The sequence below is a fragment of the Sarcophilus harrisii genome, chromosome 3 (assembly GCF_902635505.1).
Source record: "Sarcophilus harrisii chromosome 3, mSarHar1.11, whole genome shotgun sequence".
NCBI classification, from domain to species: domain Eukaryota; kingdom Metazoa; phylum Chordata; class Mammalia; order Dasyuromorphia; family Dasyuridae; genus Sarcophilus; species Sarcophilus harrisii.
In genome coordinates, this window is record NC_045428.1 from 528,659,283 (window position 1) to 528,680,182 (window position 20,900).

The window sequence follows — 20,900 nt, forward strand, 5'->3', positions numbered from 1 at the left end:
CATATTGATTAAATATGCAATATAATGAAAGGTTGATGCTAACAAATGATTGTGAAAAAGATATCTGTTACATATCGTCTTATCAATGTGAAATTAGATTATTTTTAACAGAAAATCTGCAGTTGTTGTAATCAATTGCTCTGAGATAAAATATTACACATACCTAATAAGATTGCCAGAGATAGAATGTGGTACTTTTCACACCTACTTTTCCTTCTCCGTGCTATGTTATTTGTATGTTTGAAAGGAAATATTATTGAAAAATAGAACATGACATCTTGGGGGAATCCTTCAATAATTACATAACAGTAAAGTTTAGGTGCTGTGAGGGAGCAATTATAATTAATATGTGACCAGATATAATTAAAATGTGTTTAACTTGTGATAGGTTTCCCATTTAATGTGTATTTATCTGCTAAATTAATATCTACTTCTTGCAAAGCACTGCATTTCAGAATAGCTTGTGACTATGTGAATGGTGGGAAAATGATATAATTGAAAATTTTTGTCCTCAAATCAAAGATTTCTTTGAAAAAAAAGCAACTTTAAAATTATAGAATAGCTTACATCTTTGTAAAGAAAAAACAATCAAGCCAATTACCTGGGTAATTCAAGCAGACAAATATTTCTATTTAAGTTATATGTAGTCTTTGAAAGTGGCAACATGAGATCTGAATTATTTAGAAAGTTGTTTCCATTATTCACTTTTACTTCTATAGGCATGGAGGCATATATGCCTTTATGAATAGATTAAAAGATTTTTGTTGCATTTTCATTACATTTTGTGAGATATTACTTACTCACTTGAGAGTATAGGAATAAATGGACTTTTCCTTAAAATAATCAGTAGCATCTATTTAAAACCAGCAGTAAGCATCATATGTAATGGGGACAAACTGCAACCATTCCCAATAAGATCAGGAGTGAAACAAGGTTGCCCACTATCACTGTTACTATTTAATATTGTATTAGAAATGCTGGCTTTGGCAATAAGAGTTGAGAAGGAGATTAAAGGAATAAGAATAGGTGATGAGGAAACCAAATTATCACTCTTTGCTGATGATATGATGGTATACTTAGAGAACCCCAGAGATTCTACTAAAAGTTATTAGAGATATTACTTACTAAGATACATGAATTGTCAAAGATAATTCTTCCTGAGTTAATAGTATCTTAGAATTCTGCCTTTTTCCAATAAATTATAGGTTGTTACTGTTAACTGTGCTCGAATTATCCATGGCAACCAGATTGCAACAAATGGTGTTGTACATGTCATTGACCGTGTCCTAACACAGATTGGTACTTCAATCCAAGATTTCCTCGAGGCAGAAGATGATCTTTCATCTTTTCGAGTAAGTGTGTGTAGGTGTATGGGTATGGACAGACAATGGAGGGAGGAGATTAGGAGACACAACAAATGAATTATCTTTGATCTCAATTATTTTTGAATTTTTTTTGAAATTAAAAACATTGCTCTGACACAGTGGCTGAAGGAACCTGGACAAGTCACTTAGTTTCTCAGTGTTCTAGAAATTCCCTAAGACTTTAAATTGTAGGAAAGTTATTGATCTACAATGATAGGAGGAATTTACTCATCTGAAGTTTCTCCATACTAAGGAAATGATAACTGCTATCCTTATGCTTTCCCTTTCTCAGTGGATCATAAAACAACATGTAATCTCTGGGTGATAAATAATTATGATGATTCAATTCTATTCAGCAAGTATTGATTGAATAACCTAGAACTGAATGCAATTCACAATTCTAGGAAGAAAAGCTAAAGAAAGGAAAAAAGAAAGGATAATAGACAGTAGAGAAAGAAGAGAAAATTGACATAGTAGGTCAATCCTCCATTTGTATTATAAACATTTGTGTTTTTGTCATTTGTATATTTGTGTTTTAGGCAGCTGCCATCACATCAGACTTATTGGAAGCCCTTGGAAGAGATGGTCACTTCACACTCTTTGCTCCCACTAATGAAGCTTTTGAAAAGCTTCCAAGGGGTGTGCTGGAAAGGATCATGGGGGATAAAGTAGCTTCTGAAGGTACTGAAATTTTCTTTCCTTTTATCATTCTCTGTTATTCTAGGAAGAAATAGACATGAGATGAACTTGTACAAACCATAGTATTTTGACTTTGCCATGGTACTGACCATAAAAGATCATTGTCCTTAAGTAGCCTCTTAAGTACATTAAAAAAAAAAAAAACAGATGGACTACAAATGCTGAACTAAAAACAAGTCTTAGTCCTACATTCTCAAATTTTAATAATAAGCAATAATTAATATTAACCAATATTTGTGCTCCTTTGCTACAATTTTGTTTATTGTTTGTTAGGTAGGTACAATATTGGTTTACAGAGGTTTTTACACATTTTAAAGATAATTTATAGGTCCAAGTATCTTGCAAATAATTTCTTTTCTACACCTTTGTCTTTTTTATCTTTTACATTTTTTTCCAGATTTTCTGTCAGTGGAGTTTTTTTTTCAATATAAAAGAAATCTATTGTAGTACAGTTTAGAAACTAAATGACTAAGAAATGTAATGAACACATCTTGTTTTAACATTTTAATAAGGGTGCTGTACTATTGCTAGTTGGATGTATTCAGTTCGATTTTATTAAGTAAATTTTTATTTAGTATTATAATAAATTCATGAATTTATTTTTGCATTAATAAAATTTGTACCTAGAAAAAGTTCCTTAATTTAAAAAAAAATACTGGTTTTTTTGTTTATTCTGTTAACTTTATCCTAATGATTAACCAAAAAAAGTAAAACCCTTCCTTTTCCTTAGTGGCTGATCCAGATATAAATAGCTTCTACAAAATTGTATTATAAATTTCAATGCACAACTTTTTAAGTGTACAAATAAAATGATGTTTGAAAGTAAAAATAAAAAAAGCATATTAATCTTTGAGAAGGGTACTGATCCCTTAGACATATTGATCAATTTTTTTATTTTTTGGTAGAATATAGAATTTAGCTCTGCAGGTGGTTCCCTAAGGGCTTAAATGAGTAAAGCTCTGCTGTTACCAGGGTGTTCTTCAAGCACTGATAAAAATCTGGCTTATCAGTCCTTTCCTTATTTCAATTTAAATTCAAAATACTGTCTAAAACATTTCACCTTGTTTCCCACTTGAACTCACTATATTTAATGCAGCAAAAACAAATAATCTACTATATATTTTTTACAAAATATTCATGCACTCATATGGATATGAGTATGATACACTGCTTCAGCTTCCATGAAAATTTCCTTCTTATTTATGTGAAAATATCCATAAGTCACATTCTAGTGGTCAACTTTGGTCCTTGGAGAAGCTGTTGGCGGTTATAGATGACAACAATCTATTCTCAGTCTCAGCCTTTTCACAGACTATCTACAGATGTTGAATATTTTAAAACTGGGATCACTAATTAGTAATTCCACCCTTAAAGGCCTAACTCCAAGAAAACTTCTCCTTCCTTTATGATATTAATTTAGTAATATTTTTACCATGGCAGCTGGAACTTTACTCCTCATTCCCCATACCACTCCCACATACAAAACATAATATTCCCTGGGACCACTAGTCATTTCCTGAGTTCATATTCTTCCCACTATTTATTGGTTTAGATCTTCCTTTCTTCTATTTGATGAAAACAATTATCCTAGAAAAAAAAGGCTCATTTTGAAACCTGTTAATTGATATGTAGAAATGCTGATTTCATCTATTTCACATAAAGAATTTTCTTCCTGAATAGCAGTTAAGTCTGTATTGTTATATCCAAAGATTTAAATGTTTCCTCTTTTTTTTTTTTGGCTTGACCTCTAGCTCTCCTGAAGTACCATATTTTAAACACTCTCCAATGTTCTGAGGCCATCATGGGTGGTGCAGTGTTTGAAACCCTGGAAGGAACTACAGTTGAAATTGGCTGTGATGGTGAAAGTCTAACAGTTAATGGGGTCAAAATGGTAAACCGCAAGGATATTGTCACAAATAATGGAGTCATCCATTTAATTGACCAGGTGTTAATTCCTGATTCTGGTAAGAATCTATTTGGCTTACTATTCTTGTGATTAGAGGCAGCATTGAATAGTGAAAGGAGCATTGAAGTTAACAATCAAAAGAGGCCCAAATTCAAATCCTGACAATTCAAAGTAACAATTCAATTAAAAAATTTAAGTGTCTACTCTATGTCATTAGGAATTATGAATGTTGCTGTTTGTTGTTTGCCCTTCATTCTTGAAGAGGACCATGGCATCAGGGATGTGATGCTATGAATTGCAAGTGAATTGGTTTTGAGGGAGGGCTGTACAACATTACCTGCCTTACTTTCCCCTCCAGAGTCATCTGGGTCCACTGGCAAGATATGGATACAAAGAAATAACAGAAATCTGCCCGTTTAGTACAAGCTATAGGACTACAAACAATATGCATTACTTGTTTTCTTATCTGCAAAGTGGACATAATACTGGTTGTGTTATGTAGACTGCTGTCATTCTATCAAAAAAGCTCTTTCAAGCTGTGAATGGTTACATATGATTAAAATGTCAATAAAGAAGATTAATTTTTAAAGAATATATGAATATAATTTCCCCCTAAGAGCTCTGATGTCAAGCACTAGCAGAGTTCTACATACAACTTTACCAGGCTTGCAAGTCTATTGGCATAAATTATCCTTTGACCATACTTCCAATTCTACAAACCAGAATTATTGTCTGTGATTGTAGCCATTTTGGGGTCCAAACCAAGTGAACAATGATAAAGTGACTCATAATGAAGAAAAATTAAGTCTGCTCTAGTTATAGTCACTAAGGAATTGCAGACAGAGTACAAATGTGAAGTGATAGTAGAAAGAAATGGTGGCCAGAAGAGGAGAAACACATCTTCCTTGTATTCATAATAAGCATTAATCCATTGCCAACTAAGTGCAAGACTCTCTTCTAGGCTTTAAAGACAGAAAGAAAAGATAAAATTGTCATTGCCCTCAAAGAGGTTCTCTATTTTTCTTGCTAGTGACTATAAATCCTAAAGATAAGACTTACAAATCTCTCATTAGGTATAGGGGAGGGTTGAGGTAGAGAGGAAACTTTTTTATAAGAGGAAAGATTAAATAGTCAAGTAGGAATATTAGCATGAAAATAACTTAGAAAAATGAATATCTATCTGTTGATGATAATGATTAATATTACAGCCAAGCAAGTTATTGAGCTTGCTGGGAAGCAACAAACTACCTTCACAGATCTTGTGGCCCAGCTAGGCTTGGCTTCCAGTCTAAAGCCTGATGGAGAATACACATTACTGGCTCCTACAAATAATGCTTTTACTGGTACGTATTATGTTGCCTCCTCCCCATATCATTGCACTCATAATTCTTTCTTATGATAAAAATATAAAAGTTTAACAAAGGGATAACTTAGTTTTTACATTTTGCTTATGTTTTGAAGCTCATCTATAGTGGATTATTAAAATTTTAGCTGTGTTAAATTATTCTTCATATCAGTTTCTTTAATTTTCATTACAAATTGTTCCATTGAGATAAAAATTTTGAATTCAATTATTCTGTGGTTCAAGTTTCATCTTTGTAAATATAGTGTGATGTGATTCTTCTCTGTAATCTAGAACCCATGGTGTATGTTTCTCCTTATTCTCTGGCACCAATATTAACATCTTATCTGTAATTGCATGTACATTGTTTATTTAAAATAAGAAAAATAGATTGTAAATTAAAGAAACTTAGAACTTTTAAGATAATAACAAATGTTCACATGCTTCTATTTTCCATATCTTATGTAAACAGAATCACTTAATTGCATTGTGAGAGATAAATTTTTATCCATTCAACTTTTACCCTGTGTACATCTAGACTAATTCATAAAGAAAACACCTAAGATCCCATCCCAAATAAGTGCAGAGTTCATTTCTTAAAAGTTTTATTGGGGTATTTTGTTTTTATATTACTTTCTTTTTTTAATAGCTTTTTATTTACAAGCTATATGCATGGGTAATTTTACAGCACTGACAATTGCCAAACCTTTTATTCCAATTTTTCTCCTCCTTCCTCCCACCCCCTCCCCTACATGGTAGGATGACCAATACATGTTAAATATATTAAAGTATAAATTAAATACAAAATAAGTATATATGACCAAACTGCTATTTTGCTGTACAAAAAGAATTGGACTCTGAAATATTGTACAATTAGCCTGTGAAGGAAATCCAAAATGCAAGCAGGCAAAAATATAGGGATTGGGAATTCAATGTAATGGTTTTTAGTCATCTCCCAGAGTTCTTTCGCTGGGTGTAGCTGGTTCCGTTCATTACTGCTCCATTGGAACTGATTTGGTTCATCTCATTGCTGAAGATGGCCAGGTCCATCAGAACTGATCATCATATAGTATTGTTGTTGAAGTATTTTATATTACTTTCATATGTTACCCTTGCTCTATAAAAGATATATTCAAACAAAGTAAAGAAAAAAATAAGTAAAGCTAAAAATATAGTAATCTCATCTGAAACTGCATAAAGCATTCACCATCGATAGCATCCCTCTGTATTATTATTATTTTTAAATAACAAATCTATTTTCTTTCACACACAAATATTCATAGTAAAGTAAAATGGAATCCCTCACTGACTATGTATATCCACATGTACATAGATGTATAATATAAAGATATATATGCAAATATATGTAGTAGTATTCATTTGCTCTTACAACTTTCAAAGTTCCTTGTCTTGATAGTGTTTCATTTATTGTATAAATTGTCTTCCAGGTCTTGAATATTTCATTCTTCATCAATTATTAATACCTTCAAAACTGTCGTTTTTATTAATATTATCATAGAAATTGTCTGTCTCTGTATACACATCTTTCTGTCTCTTTGGAATTCAAATCAACTGAGTTAACTAGTGGTTATTTTGTCCATGATGTGAATTAAAATACTGAGGATGTAAAGACAAATGGATCATACTCTCTATATAAATTTTTACTCCAATCTTATTATTCTCTGCATAAACTATTTTTTCATTTTATTAATAAATGTATTTGTAGATGATACTCTGAGCATGGATCAGCGCCTTCTTAAATTAATTCTTCAAAACCACATTTTGAAAGTGAAAGTTGGCCTCAATGAGCTTTATAATGGACAGCACCTAGAGACCCTGGGAGGCAAGCAGCTCAGAGTTTTTGTCTATCGAACGGTAAGGAAGATTTTGGTGGAGAAGGGAACAAATGAGATTAAAAATTGGAATCAATTGGATTCTGTTTCCAAAGTTGGAATCTGTTTTCTAAGGCACTCTAATAAATCAGAGACAATATTTATCAAAATATACAAGAAAAAATTGTGGACAAAATAAAAGTGGCTATATCAGATAATGATAATAGCTTCAAAAGAATATAATATATATTTAGAGTCCATTTATTTTAGTATAATTTATATCAGTCATATCAAAGATCACAAGTAAAAAGTAAAACCAAAAATATACATATGTTATCTTACCTTCTCCTTCTAGAATCCCTAGTTTCTCTAAAGACATATCAAGGGATATTTTCTTCACAGACTTTTTCCTGATCTTCTTAATATTTACCTCCATATCAATTTGTATTTTATAAATTATGTCTCTCTATATACATATATACATATTCTCTCTCTATATATATAGCATATTTCTTTGTGATATGTATATTTATACATGTATACATATATAATGTATATATACATATCAATGTATGTAATTATTGCTTCCCACTAGTAAAATATATATTTTTCAAAGGCACCAAATACCATTTTTTTCCTCTTTTATCCTCAAAACCTATTATAACATCTGAAATATAATCAGTACATAACTAGTGATTGTTGAATTATTTTATAAAATGTACTAAATAATAGGATTAAAAGATAAAGAAAATTCACTGGAAAGCATTTACAAAGAAGAGAGCACTTGAAAGAAGTTAAAGGATTCAGGGATGGATTTGAGAAAAAAAGTACACGATGAACATGGGATAAAGAGCTTCAGAAAATGTATGGGAGTAGAAGACTTGAAATGTTGAGTTCAAAGAACATTTATTTATAATCCATATTGGCTAAAAGATGGAGTGTATGAAAGGAAGTATTATAAAAATGGTCTGGAAAGATAGGCTGAAGACAGAATGTGGAGGCACTTAAATACCAACCTGAGTAGATATATATTTTATTTTTTGAGTCAATATATAATTACTGAAAGCTTCAAACATAAAAGTATCATAATCAGACCTCTGTCCTAGGGATATTATTTTTACAGTTATATAGAAGGGCATTTTAGAATGGAAGAAGTTGAAAAGGGTAAAACTATTTTGATAATGGCTATTAACAGTAGTTTGGACAAATGGCAACATGGACCTGATAGAGCTGGAAGAGAATACAGTGATAGAAAGTACAGGAGAAAGATGATTATTTTTCTTTTAGATATGCTGGATTTGAGATAGAAGTGGAATATTCAGGTGGAGATATTCAATAGGCCCTTGGTAATACAGGACTAGAGTTTTGGAAAGTCATTAAAGCAGAAAATATAACTATGAATACATTTGTGTAGAAATTATAATTTTTGTTTTTAGAGATTGTACTTGAGCAACTGATCTTAATTGGAGGGAGACAAATAGAAAGATAGGTAAAGGCTATTGCCTTTATATGTGAATGAATCTAGGATGTGAATTATCACTTAGATAATGATAAATAAATTAGGCAAGCAAGTTGGAGGTTGTTTGTAGATATCTTAGAAAGTAAGGGCTAATTCCTTTTTTTTTTTTTTTTCCTTCTGAAGAGATAGGAGATCATGGGAGTAAATCATGAAACCCTGGATTTAGATTATGATATATGTCCCTGTACAAAATAAATATGTGGGGATTTGCTGAGCTACTTTTTCCCTTCCACTTTCTTTTTAGATCTTTCTTAAGGAAGGGTTTACTAGTTAGAGAAGGCTTCGAAGATGGAAATGAGGGGCATATAAAAACATAGGGAATCAATAGAAAATAGCCTTTAAAAATAATAAAGGAAAGAAGATATAGAAATTTTTGTTCCTGATCTTGATTTTCGGTAATTTTCAGGAAGGTTAATCCAGAAATCAAATCACCTCCAAAGTTTTCAAATTGAGATTTTCATGTAAGCTTGTTTAAAATTTATTTTTCTTTCCATTGTCAGGCCATCTGCATTGAAAATTCATGTATGCTTAGAGGAAGTAAACAGGGAAGGAATGGTGCTATTCATGTGTTCCAAGAGATTATTAAACCTGCTGAGAAATCTCTGCATGAGACATTGAAACAGGATAAGCGTTTTAGGTAAGAGGTTATTAACCTTGCCTCCTCAATGGATGAGTATTCAGCCTTGACATTCATATTATTACTTAAAAAACCCATCAGCCACTTACTGAATTGAAAATGGATCTGAAAATGAGCAACCTATGACAATGTTTTCAAAAGTGAAATGAGACTTCTCATATGTTTTTATTCTTAGGACAAAATGATTTGAAAAGATGAAAGTGAAAACAAGCAAGTATACTTTAGCCAATGTCTCCTCTTTTTCATTTTAGTTAAGTCAATAATGACAAGAAATGTTAGCAGAAAATATTCCTTTGAAAAAAGTCAACACAGTTTCAATTTGTAATGGTGTTAACTGATCTAATCTTACAGGAAAAGAAGTTCAAAAAATATATATGCACTGATAATACCCTTCCCTCAACAACTTAAATATTACCCAATCCCTGTATCATAAACATAAAACTTCATGAAGGATTCTGGTGCTTTTTTTAATAAAAGAATCATACAATTAATACATTGTTGCAAAATGTACAACTTTATTTATATTAAATTAAAAAGATTTTGCCAAACAAAACCAACAGAAACATTATAAAAGAGAAGTACAAAGTGGAGAAAAATTTTACAACTAAAGTTTCTGATAAAGGTCTCATTTCTAAAATATTTAAAGAATTGTGTCAAATTTAAAAGAATACAAGTTATTCCCCAAATGATAAATGGTCAAAAGTTATGGACAATTTTCAGATGACAAAATTCAAACTGTCTATGGTTATATGAAAAACTGCTCCAAATCACTATTGATTAGAGAAATGCAAATTGTAACAACTCTGAGATACCACTTCATACCTTTCAGAATGACTAATATGACAGGAAAAAATAATGACAAATTTTGGAGAGGTTGTGGGAAAGGTGGAACATTAATGCACTGTTGGTGGAGTTCTGAAATGATCCAGTCATTCTGGACAGCAATTTGGAACTACACCCCAAAGCACTATAAAACTGTGCATTCCTTTGACCCAGCAGTGCCATTACTAGGTGTGTTTACCAAGGAAATAATAAAGGAGGGGAAAGAACCTACATGTGCAAAAATGTTTGTGGCAGCTTTTTTTGTGGTTGTAAAGAATTGGAAAATGAGTAGATGCCTATCAATTGGGAAATGGCTGAACAAGTTCTGTTACATGAAGGAAGTAGAATATTATTGTCTATAAAAATGATAAACAAACTCATTTTAGAAACGCTTGGAAATATTTATGTGAACTGATGCTGAATGAAATAACCAGGATTATACTGTACACAGTAATAACAAGAATGTGCGATGATCAACTATGAAAGACTTGGTTCTTTTCAGTGGTTCAGTGATCCAAGACAATCCCAATAAACTTTGGATAGAAAATATCTGAATTCAGAAAAAAATTGCATTTTTAATGAGCATTACTAAATCTTAAGTCAGAACTTAAGTACTATATGTTTTTCTTTTACTTAGTATTTTCCTCAACCTACTTGAAGCTGCAGATTTGAAAGATATTCTGATACAACCAGGAGAATGGACATTGTTTGTGCCAACTAATGATGCTTTTAAGGGACTTACAAATGAAGAAAAAGAAATACTAATACGTAAGTATAAAAACAAATTTGTTGTGTTACTTTCTCAAAGTTAAGGACTTTTTGATTCAACAACTATTTATTAAAAGACTGCTGTACAGAAAACAAATTACTGAGATAAGACATCATCAGTCTTCATAGTATGTATAGACTATGAAGCAATATAATACATAGATAACTAAATGGCTAATAAAATATGTTTATTAGAGAAAGGAAAATGGTGTGGTAGACAAACAATCAGGATAAAGCTAGAAGATAAACTTAATCCACATCCTCTCATTTAGAGATGAGCACATTAAGGATCAGAAAACCATAATGACTTATCTAAGATTAGAAATATTGTTAGTGAGTAGCTGAACCTTTCAAATCAGTTTATTTAACTCTAAATCTAATATTCATCCCAATAAACTATGTTGCCTATAGTGATTCCTTTGAGTCTTTAACTTCCTTCCTACTTAGCCCTCAACTTCAACAATTAGAAATTATCATTAATAGAGTTTGCAGTTTAATAGAATGAAATTTTAGAAAGTAAAAATAATCTTGTATTCATTCTGCATGTAATAAAATGTTTCTACCCAATGTCCCAAAACCAGATCTAACTCAGAGGGTTATTTTAATCATACTAATACTTTGTTCTCCCCTATATTCTTCAGGATTCCAGCCATGAGTTATCTTTAAGCATCAAATATGACCAGTTTTCAAACTTACTATTATTAAAATAACTATTATTTATAGAATGTCAAATATTGCATTACTTGTTTCCACTTATTACTTTTTCAATTTTTTCTTGGATTTCAAGTAATTTATGTAGCATTTTCAAAAGTTCAAAGAAATATTCATTTAATATTCTCCATGTTAATGTCTAGCTTTATTATCTTCCTCATCTATTGGACCTTGACTCCACTTATCTGACTTCAAATTTCCTTTTCCTTTTTTTCTTTAAAGCATCAGAGTGGTGAGGAAGAAAACAAAGAAATTCAAATTGGGAAAGACTTTTTTTCAAATGCTCATTTTTTCTAATTTGCCACTCTGGTTCATCAGACTGGATAATATTTTTCAGTTATTGCACAGAATCCTTAGTATTGGATCTTTTATATTTATATTGGAATTATTGATTTAATTATCATTAGAAGCTACTAGATGAAGAAACTCTATCAATATGAATCAACACTTTGATGGTAATTTAAAATCTTATACAATTGCTGAGGGAACTGAGAGACAAATGACATGTTCTGAGTCATATATTTAGTATACATCATAGGCAGGATTTGAACCTAGATTTCTCCCTGTGTTCAAAGCCAATTCTCTATCCAATACATCATGCTGCTTATAGAAACATACATAAACAATACACAAATATCTATGTGCATATATATATATAAAGTATTGTAATATATGCATAAATATAATATTATTATTTATATAACATGTGTGTTTATTCAAGTGAATTTTAACTGACCTTAATGTCTCTTATTATCCCCAGATTATGCTTTTCTTTTTCTTGCCCCCCCAACCCTCTTCCCTAGTTTTAAACTTATGGACCCCACTTGTATCACGCTGCTCACCCTCTTTAGGATCCCTCCCTCCCCTCTTTGAATCTCTTCCTTAATGTCTCGCCAATAAATTTTGTTGTTTGACTTTGGTGATTTGGTATAATATACTATAATATTGTTTTGGGAAGGGTGTAGTCATGTTGTGCCCATCTAAATCCAATACAGTAGCTTGACATTTGGCAAAACCTTGTATGACCACTAACTGAGTTTGTATTGATTATAATACAATGGTATTATATAAAAAGCCACATGCTTAAGTCCCATTTAAAGATCACAGAAAGATTCTGTCATGATACTGGCTTGATGTCAGAGTTTTGAAAACACAGATTACAATGACATTTTCTGAATTTTTTTTTATTTTCCTAGGGGACAAAAATGCTCTTCAAAATATTATCCTTTATCACTTGACACCAGGAGTTTTCATTGGGAAAGGATTTGAACCTGGTGTTACAAACATTCTTAAGACAACCCAAGGAAGCAAAATCTTCCTTAAAGGCGTAAGTCCTTTATTTCATAGTTTTGGCAATTTATTTGAAATAAATTCATATTATAATTAAATTTGGATATTTCACATAAAGCTTTTATCAGAAAACAATAACCCGTTGTCTTTCATTTCCTCCCTTTTCACCCTTGTAGGTAAATAACACACTTATGGTGAATGAAGTAAAATCAAAAGAATCTGATGTTATGACAACCAATGGTGTCATTCATGTTGTAGACAAACTACTCTACCCTGCTGGTAAGTGAGTAGATCCACAGCTATAATAAATAGGTTAATCTAATATACTGAATATAAGCTTTGCAGGGGGAAAAGATGTGCCCTTAAATACTAATTATGAGAAAATCATGATAAAGTATTTAGTAATACTTTGTAAAGTTATCTTCTTGGAACTAATTTTATGATGATCCTTTTCCAATAGAAACTCTTGTTATTTAATTTAAGAATTTAATTAATTTAATCAGAGTGAAATGTTTAATTCAGAGGAAATTATTACAACCAATACTTGCTAGAGTATTTAAAATATAATCTAGATATGGATCATTGATCTGAGACCTAAATTTAATTTACTTTTTATTTTTAACTTAAATTAATTTTAAAATTTTAATTTAAATTAAAATAATTAAAAATAAAAGCATAAGGTTCCTTTGAAAGACATATTTGATGATCTTTAATTCAAAACAGCCTATAAACTCCTAAATAATTCTGATTCTGAGCTGTGTTCTTCATAGACATACCTGTTGGAAATGATCAACTGCTGGAAATCCTCAATAAATTGATTAAATACATTCAAATTAAGGTAAAAGATTTGTTTTTAATGTCTTTCTTTTTAATATGCTTAGCAAAAACTGATCATTAGAAGACATTCCCCAAAGTGTCTGCATAAGTTATCACACACCAAAAAAGTTGGATTTAACTCTTTATGATCTATCTAGCTGACCTATATAAAGTTGTCATAAAGTCAACATTATTTTTCTATTATTTAACATATTATTCCTGGAAAGAAAAATACAAAATATTTTAAAGTAAAATAGCATGTTGCTTATTTGAGGAAATGAGTCACTTGACTTTGCTGGATTCTAGATCCCTTTCTAATAAGAGGTGCTAGCTAATGTATAATTCCCCTTCCATCCCCAATAATTATCTAAGTATAGAAACTATTAATGATACTGTTCCATTCAAAACATTTCTTTCTGTACTGCATGAAGAATACTTTTTTGTATAATCTGGTCTGCTTGGCAGAGAGTTAAGAATATAAATTCTCCGGGATCTCCTTCTAATCTTATGAAATATGAGGACTTGCCCTTCTGTTAAAAGAGTAGTTTAGTGAGAATGATGGCAATGTTTGATTTTATTGGCAAAGATACCATATTTCCTTCTAGTAAGCTTAAAACATTTATGATTTTTCAGTTTGTCCGTGGCAGTACCTTCAAAGAAATCCCTGTAACTGTGTATAGTAAGTATACTGTCATTATTTTCAAACATAGGAAAAATATTGATTTAAAAAAATGAAATTGAGTTCTTTTGGTCTAAACCATAAGTCATTGGTAATTTGGTATTTGAACTCTCAAATACTGGAAGACAAATTACTTCTCAATCACTCCAGAGTTAAGAAAAGTGGAGAGAAAAGTACTTCTTCCTGATCACATCTTTTAGATGCAGTCATACTCTTCACTCATCTAATACTGAGCTTTGAAGTGTGATTTAAAAAATTACAAAAAAAAAAGCGAGGTTGGGGGGGTAGAGTGAGACTGGACAGAAAAGAAGGAGCTCAAGAAGATACCCTGAAGCAGTGTGTGTGCTTTCAGGAGTGACTATTCAATACTTCTCCCCATCTCAACACTGAGCTGTCCCAAGAACAGAAATAAAAAACCAAAACAAATATAAAAACAAACAAAACCAAGCAATCCAGTGTTTGACAGTTCCTGGCTTCTTTACCATTCTCTATATGTGCAGCTGCAAAGTTTGGCTGCCACTTCTAAGAATGGCTGATTCCCAAATTCCAGAATATTTAATTCCAATCTGGCCCAACTATAAGCATTCTAATTGCATCCCTTAAAAAAGATCCCTCTAGATTTTTTTTTGCTAATATGTAAATATAGGTGGTAATGGGAAGGGTTTATTTTTTATTTCTTTTCACCAAAGCTTTGAGGAGCAGAAAATTTTCATTTTGTTTGGCTTTAACAAAAAAAAAAAAAAAAACACAAAACATATCTGTGGTAAAAATATGAGATTTAATTTGCACATTTATTTTTGCTAGAAAAATTACTCTATTTCCCAAAAGAACTGGTTTTTTAATTATCTGAATAATGAATCTCTTTCCAAATACATCCAAATTTTTAATGGAATAAGTCCAGCATAAGTGAAACAAAATGTCTGCTTCTCTGATTTAATTTAAATAAGAAATAAAACAGTCACTTATATGTTCATATAACTCAGTTCAACTCAGCATTTTACTTAAAATTATAAAGGAAGGCTAAAGATTCTGAAATGTTATAAATTCTATTCTAGAGTTATCCAGTATTGTTTAATTCATCTTATTAAAGAAGTCTTTATGGGCTCTGTTCAGCAGAAATATTATGTGACTTTTATCCATTAAAAAGATCTACATGATCTTTCTTCATCTTTATAATTTATTAAATATTACTTCATCAAAGATTTCCTAAATGTTTCAATGAAACATTATGCATAGAATAAGCTAAAGAATATCAGCATTATAATACTGTCTTTATTTTCAACCTTTTCCCCCATTTACAAAACTCAATTCCTTAGATCCAAAGCATAATCTACAATTTGTGACATCAAGTAAACTTTTAAAAACTGGTTAATTATTCTTCAATTTCTACATCCTGTAATATGATCATTGTAGTGCTTTACCCTTATATGGTATTTCAAAATTTCCAAAGTTCTTTAGATTAATTGCATTTGAATTTTATATTATCAAAATAAATACTATAACTCTAATCCTCATTTTACAAGGAAGAAAAAAGACAGTAAGTGACTTATCCCACCTCCCACAATAATACTATGAAACATAGTTCTAATATGCTCAACAAAAACTTTTAGGAATTAGAATTGATATCATAAGAAGAAATGAGGTTATTTTCATTACTGAATTTGTTCATGTTCATATATTTTGTTCATATACCTTATGCAATGTGTACATAGAAATATTTATTACATCTTTCAAATGCTCTAATGAGGCAATATTATAATGGACTTAAGTCTTCTGGTCCTTAATTCAGTACTGTATCCTCTGTCCCATGCTTTTTCCTTTGTGTTCATATTCAAAGTTGTTGCTAGATATACTGTTATTCAAGAGTATTATTTCAAATAGAGCATAAATGAAAAATTCAAATTTAAGTCCAATTTAAATCAATAATTTGTTGTGTTTATTATTTTATATGACTTTGTCTTTTGCTTTTATCTAACAAAACCATCTCATTCCTTAAATTAATCTGATAAGTAATTGTAATTTCTCAATTATACCAAGAATAATAAATTTTGTTGAAAACACTGTTTATAGATTTTATCAGTTAAGATATACAATATTTGAAGAGAAATGACTACTTTATTCATTTCTACCCTCATCATGCATTTTTAATTGAAGACTATATGCAGTATATAAAGAAGAAAAATATCTTAGTTCTTTGTTTTTAAAATGTTGGAATTGGTATAAAATGATTACCTTATAGTGATGAAAACTGATAGACAATTCTGAACATCTGCTCTTTAATTGGAACAAATTCTTTCATGACAAGATATATATATATATATATATATATATATATGTGCATATGATTGATTAATTGTGACATGTGATGAGTTTTATTGCTTGTTTTCATGACATAAAAATGAAATGTGGCTGAATCTAGTTATTAACTAAGACTCCTTCATTCTGCCAACACTCCTTCACCACCCCAACCCTCCTTTCTACAGTCTCCCAGTTTCCACAGCCAAAGTTCCTCAGTAATTAGAACTGAGAATCTGAAAAAAAATTACCAGGTTATGCTAGCAGCTGGATTTCTAGTGTTGACATGTCTATGCTATGTATACACAAGCAGATTTATTGTAATCATTAGAATAAAGCTATCTTTCTAATACTCTAATGAGAAAATGGAGGAAACAGTAGCTAGGCTTATGTAACAGAAAGTAAAAGGGAGAGCTAGTCATTTTCCAGGTTATTTGAGAAAATCAAATGAGGAAAGTTAGGTCAAATATCACATTTGAGGAATGAAGGTAAAAGTATTAAATTGCACAAATTATTTTTCTAATTTGGAAATTTTTACTAGATATTGTTTAAATCCTCTTCCACTCCCCATCTCTATTTTGGACTGCATAGACAGAAACTATATTTTTATCTTGTATTACTTTTATTTTCAATATAACTTTAATTCTAGAGTCAAGAAGAAAATAATATAAGAACTAATAGGATTTGTTGCTGATGTTTTTAAAAAAGAAATCAAAGATGTCAACTTTGATGTTTGAAATACTCAACATATAATATTTTGTTGTATAGAGCCCATATCTAGCTGGCTGAAGTTTAATTGGGATTCTTAATTATGCTGCCATTTTTTTCTTGATCTCCTTTCCTTATCGCTATAATCCAATGCATGAAAAAATGTTTTATGGTCTTTGTCTTTCATTTTTTCTTTAACCAAGAGGAATAAAAATCAAGAATGCAATTTGAAATATGGTCAATTGCATAAGTCTAATTATGTTTATTTATCTTCTATTATCATGCAGCCCCTATTTTCAAGAAGTACAATTAAAGGTAAAGAGCTTAGTGGTAAAATTTTTAAAAAATCTGAGTTCTCCAGATAAATGTTCTTTAATGAGTATGAAATTGGATCACAACCAAATCAAGGAAATTCAAAGTCTTCATTAACTGGATTTCTGAAGATACTGAATATGACTCAATTAACATTGCTGGATTCTGAGTCCCTGTACTTGTACTATATATGATAGTTCAAAACCATTTAATGGCCATTAATAAAAGGATGATGTTGTTCTGGCTGGTTTTGTGTGTGCGTGTGTGTGTGTGTGTGTATACACACACACACACACACACATATTTATATTTATATGGATCATTCATGTTCCACTTTCTGTACTTTCAGCAACTAAAATTATTACAAAAGTTGTGGAACCCAAAATTAAAGTGATTGAAAGCAGTCTTCAGCCTATTGTCAAAAGTGAAGGTAAAAATCAATCTATTAATAGATACTTCTTTTTCATTTTGAAAAAAAATATCTATATAATAGATTGATTTCTGTGAATGTTACTACATTTCTGAGACTAACATGCTAAATTCCTTTAAACCAATGGCATGCTGCTATGATTGCAGAATGCAAAATGTAAAAGCTGTAGCAAAATAAATGGATCTTATATGTTCTTAACTCCTTCAGTACATTTACTTGTGCTATGTTTTAAGTTAAACTCAAGTGACTAAGGCCTTTGCTCTGGTACCCAGTCATTCTTTAAGCAACCAAATCTTATACATTTTTGTAATTAAAAAATTTTTGTTGATCTACAATTACTTTGTAAATGTAACCTCTTTGGCCATTTCTTAAAATTTATCATTTTTGGCCTCTATTAATGCTACTTCCCAAATCATTGGTTCCTTTCAATGAAGAATGTTAAGTATTATGATTTGAGAAATGAGTGGCTAGCATTTGTTGACTGGTAAAGGCTCTAATATGAGCCATCATTTTTATTTCTTCAATTCCTTTCATTGATAGAACTATATTAGATAGGTTCTTGTCTTTTTCTGTCTGAATCATCTTCAAGTATAGCTCTTTTAAATATTTTTCTTTTTCACTATTTTTTTCTTGGAAGCTCATCATTTCAGGATTTCTCATATTCAAAAGAAATTTCTCCTTTAAGTATTTAAATGTGGTTAATGAACTTTTGTAAGATTTTTTTCAATGTAAGAAAGAACAAAATGTAAATTACATAGGTCAGAACCATAGTTTTACACAAAATATGTTTTTAATTTCTTGATTCTATTTTAAATATTTTACTATTCTATGGTAGCTAGTTTCAGATCCTGTAAAATTAGGTAAAGGATTATATGGAAGTTTTTGTCTATTCCTTTTAAGAGTAATATTAAAATTAACATTTATAACAAATGAGGAAAAGTCGTTTTTATAATTAATTATCTGCCTTCCTTTAAAAGTTATTTTCTAGTTACTAATTTTTTTGAGAAAATGTCTGTTCTTAGACTCTTTAATTGGTTGAGCTTCATTCTCAAAAAGGACCAAAATGATATCACTATGTTGGGGTCAAGATACAGTAAGTCCAACTGTAACTGATCAAACCCCTAGGAGCTTACAAGGCTTTACCAGGTCAGGCACAAATGGTCCATATGAATAATTAGAGAGGAGATGTCTCTAAATTTGCACATCTCACAATTTTCTTAAGTATTCTCTTCCATATTGTGTGGGTGAATGTTTTTTTCATCTTTTGTCTAAAAGAAATATGGGTCTGTATGGTTTATAATTAGCTTTCAGAAATCTTTCATTGAGAAAATTTTCTATTTTCATTGAAAAATCTCTAAATAAACCTTATTTGCAAGCTAATACTTATTCCTACTATTATTAAGAAAAAAAAAACTATGATAGAGTTCAAACACATTTCCTCATCTTTATCTGAAATCACACTTTGAAACTCTTTATTTTCCTTGTTAAAGTTCCTCGCAATTCTTGCAATGACCAATCTTTCCATTCTGCCTGCTTGTCTCACCCTCCTACTTCTGCTAGAAATACTCTGCCCAATTTTCCTTCATGTATATTGTGCAGAGAGATAATAGATGTTCATTCTATAATTGGGCTACACTCATGAAATGGGAAAATCCATATGAAAGCATAAAGCTAAATCATTTTTGACTCACTAACTATAGACCCTGAAGTGACATAGAGAAACAAAAACAATTAGATTAGAAGGTTATGGATCTTGATACTGCTCTCCTTCTGCTAATATTCTTCCAGTCTCAGCTTAAAGGTCGCACTTCACACTTTTGTAAAGCTGATGTCTGTCATGTAATTCATTTCTTATGGTATAATTGAACCTTCAAAATTGCAGTATTTTCTTAACAATGATATTTTATCAAGCTCTAGATTAAAAAAAAAAAACTTGACACGAGGATTCTTTATGTGGTAATTATTCTCTCATATTTTTTTGCTTTTTGTAAAAACAGCATAGCAATGAGGATATATTCATTTATTTGAAGATTATTTTTATTTAGAATTATTTTGCATCATTTTCCTTTTGTAGATATTAAAACTTTCATAATATACAAATTCATAATATCTTTTCCCATATTTCTTAAGTTCTTCCTCTAAATTTCATTGCTGCATGATTTTTAGCTTCTATGGGTGTGTGTACTTCACAAATTTTTTTTTTAATAGTCAGGTAATGATTCAGAATGATAATTTTTTTGTAAGAAAAGAGTGCAAGTACAAAAAATGCAATCACATTGCATTGTCAGGTATTATAGCATGAATTAAATGTACTGAACATTCTTCTTTACTCTCTGAAGTATTTTTGGGAACTAATGCAGTAATCAACTTCCTAACATTCAAAATGCTTTGCTTATAAAGCAAAGACATTTTGCAAGTAAACTATACTTAAGCATTTCTTTGGTATTTTAAAAGGGAATGGGATGATTAATTAATTGGTTAATCTATTTATCATATTTCTGTAACAGGTAAGTACTATTGCATATAATTATTTTACACACACACACACACACACACACACACACACACACCCTTGCAAAAAGAAAGACACAGAGACCCAAAGAGAGAGAGCCTCTGCAGTTCCAAAGCAGAGATAAAGTTATGATGTTTTACTCAGTCCTATGTATTAATTTTTTAAAGTAAATGGTCAGTGGATGTTGAGGTTTTGTGTCATTTAGTAAAAAGCAAGAAAGAAGGTTGTGTGGCAAAGCAAAGATTATAAATGTTTACG

At 30.5% G+C, this 20,900-nt stretch overlaps 1 protein-coding gene across 4 annotated transcripts in view; it reads left to right on the forward strand.

Moving 5' to 3' along the window:
* POSTN (periostin) overlaps positions 1-20,900 on the forward strand; it is a 44,083-nt gene that overhangs the window by 10,774 nt on the left and 12,409 nt on the right. For 2 of the 4 annotated variants that reach the window (XM_003764529.3, XM_012545252.2), the window contains exons 6-17: positions 1,206-1,352; positions 1,904-2,045; positions 3,815-4,027; positions 5,178-5,312; positions 7,038-7,186; positions 9,163-9,299; positions 10,759-10,889; positions 12,797-12,927; positions 13,067-13,169; positions 13,661-13,728; positions 14,340-14,385; positions 18,050-18,130. In XM_003764529.3, coding sequence (XP_003764577.1) covers positions 1,206-1,352; positions 1,904-2,045; positions 3,815-4,027; positions 5,178-5,312; positions 7,038-7,186; positions 9,163-9,299; positions 10,759-10,889; positions 12,797-12,927; positions 13,067-13,169; positions 13,661-13,728; positions 14,340-14,385; positions 18,050-18,130 — 1,483 coding nt within the window. The remainder of the gene's footprint in view (positions 1-1,205; positions 1,353-1,903; positions 2,046-3,814; positions 4,028-5,177; positions 5,313-7,037; positions 7,187-9,162; positions 9,300-10,758; positions 10,890-12,796; positions 12,928-13,066; positions 13,170-13,660; positions 13,729-14,339; positions 14,386-18,049; positions 18,131-20,900) is intronic. The other 2 variants (XM_003764530.3, XM_003764531.3) reach the window with 1 other exon arrangement.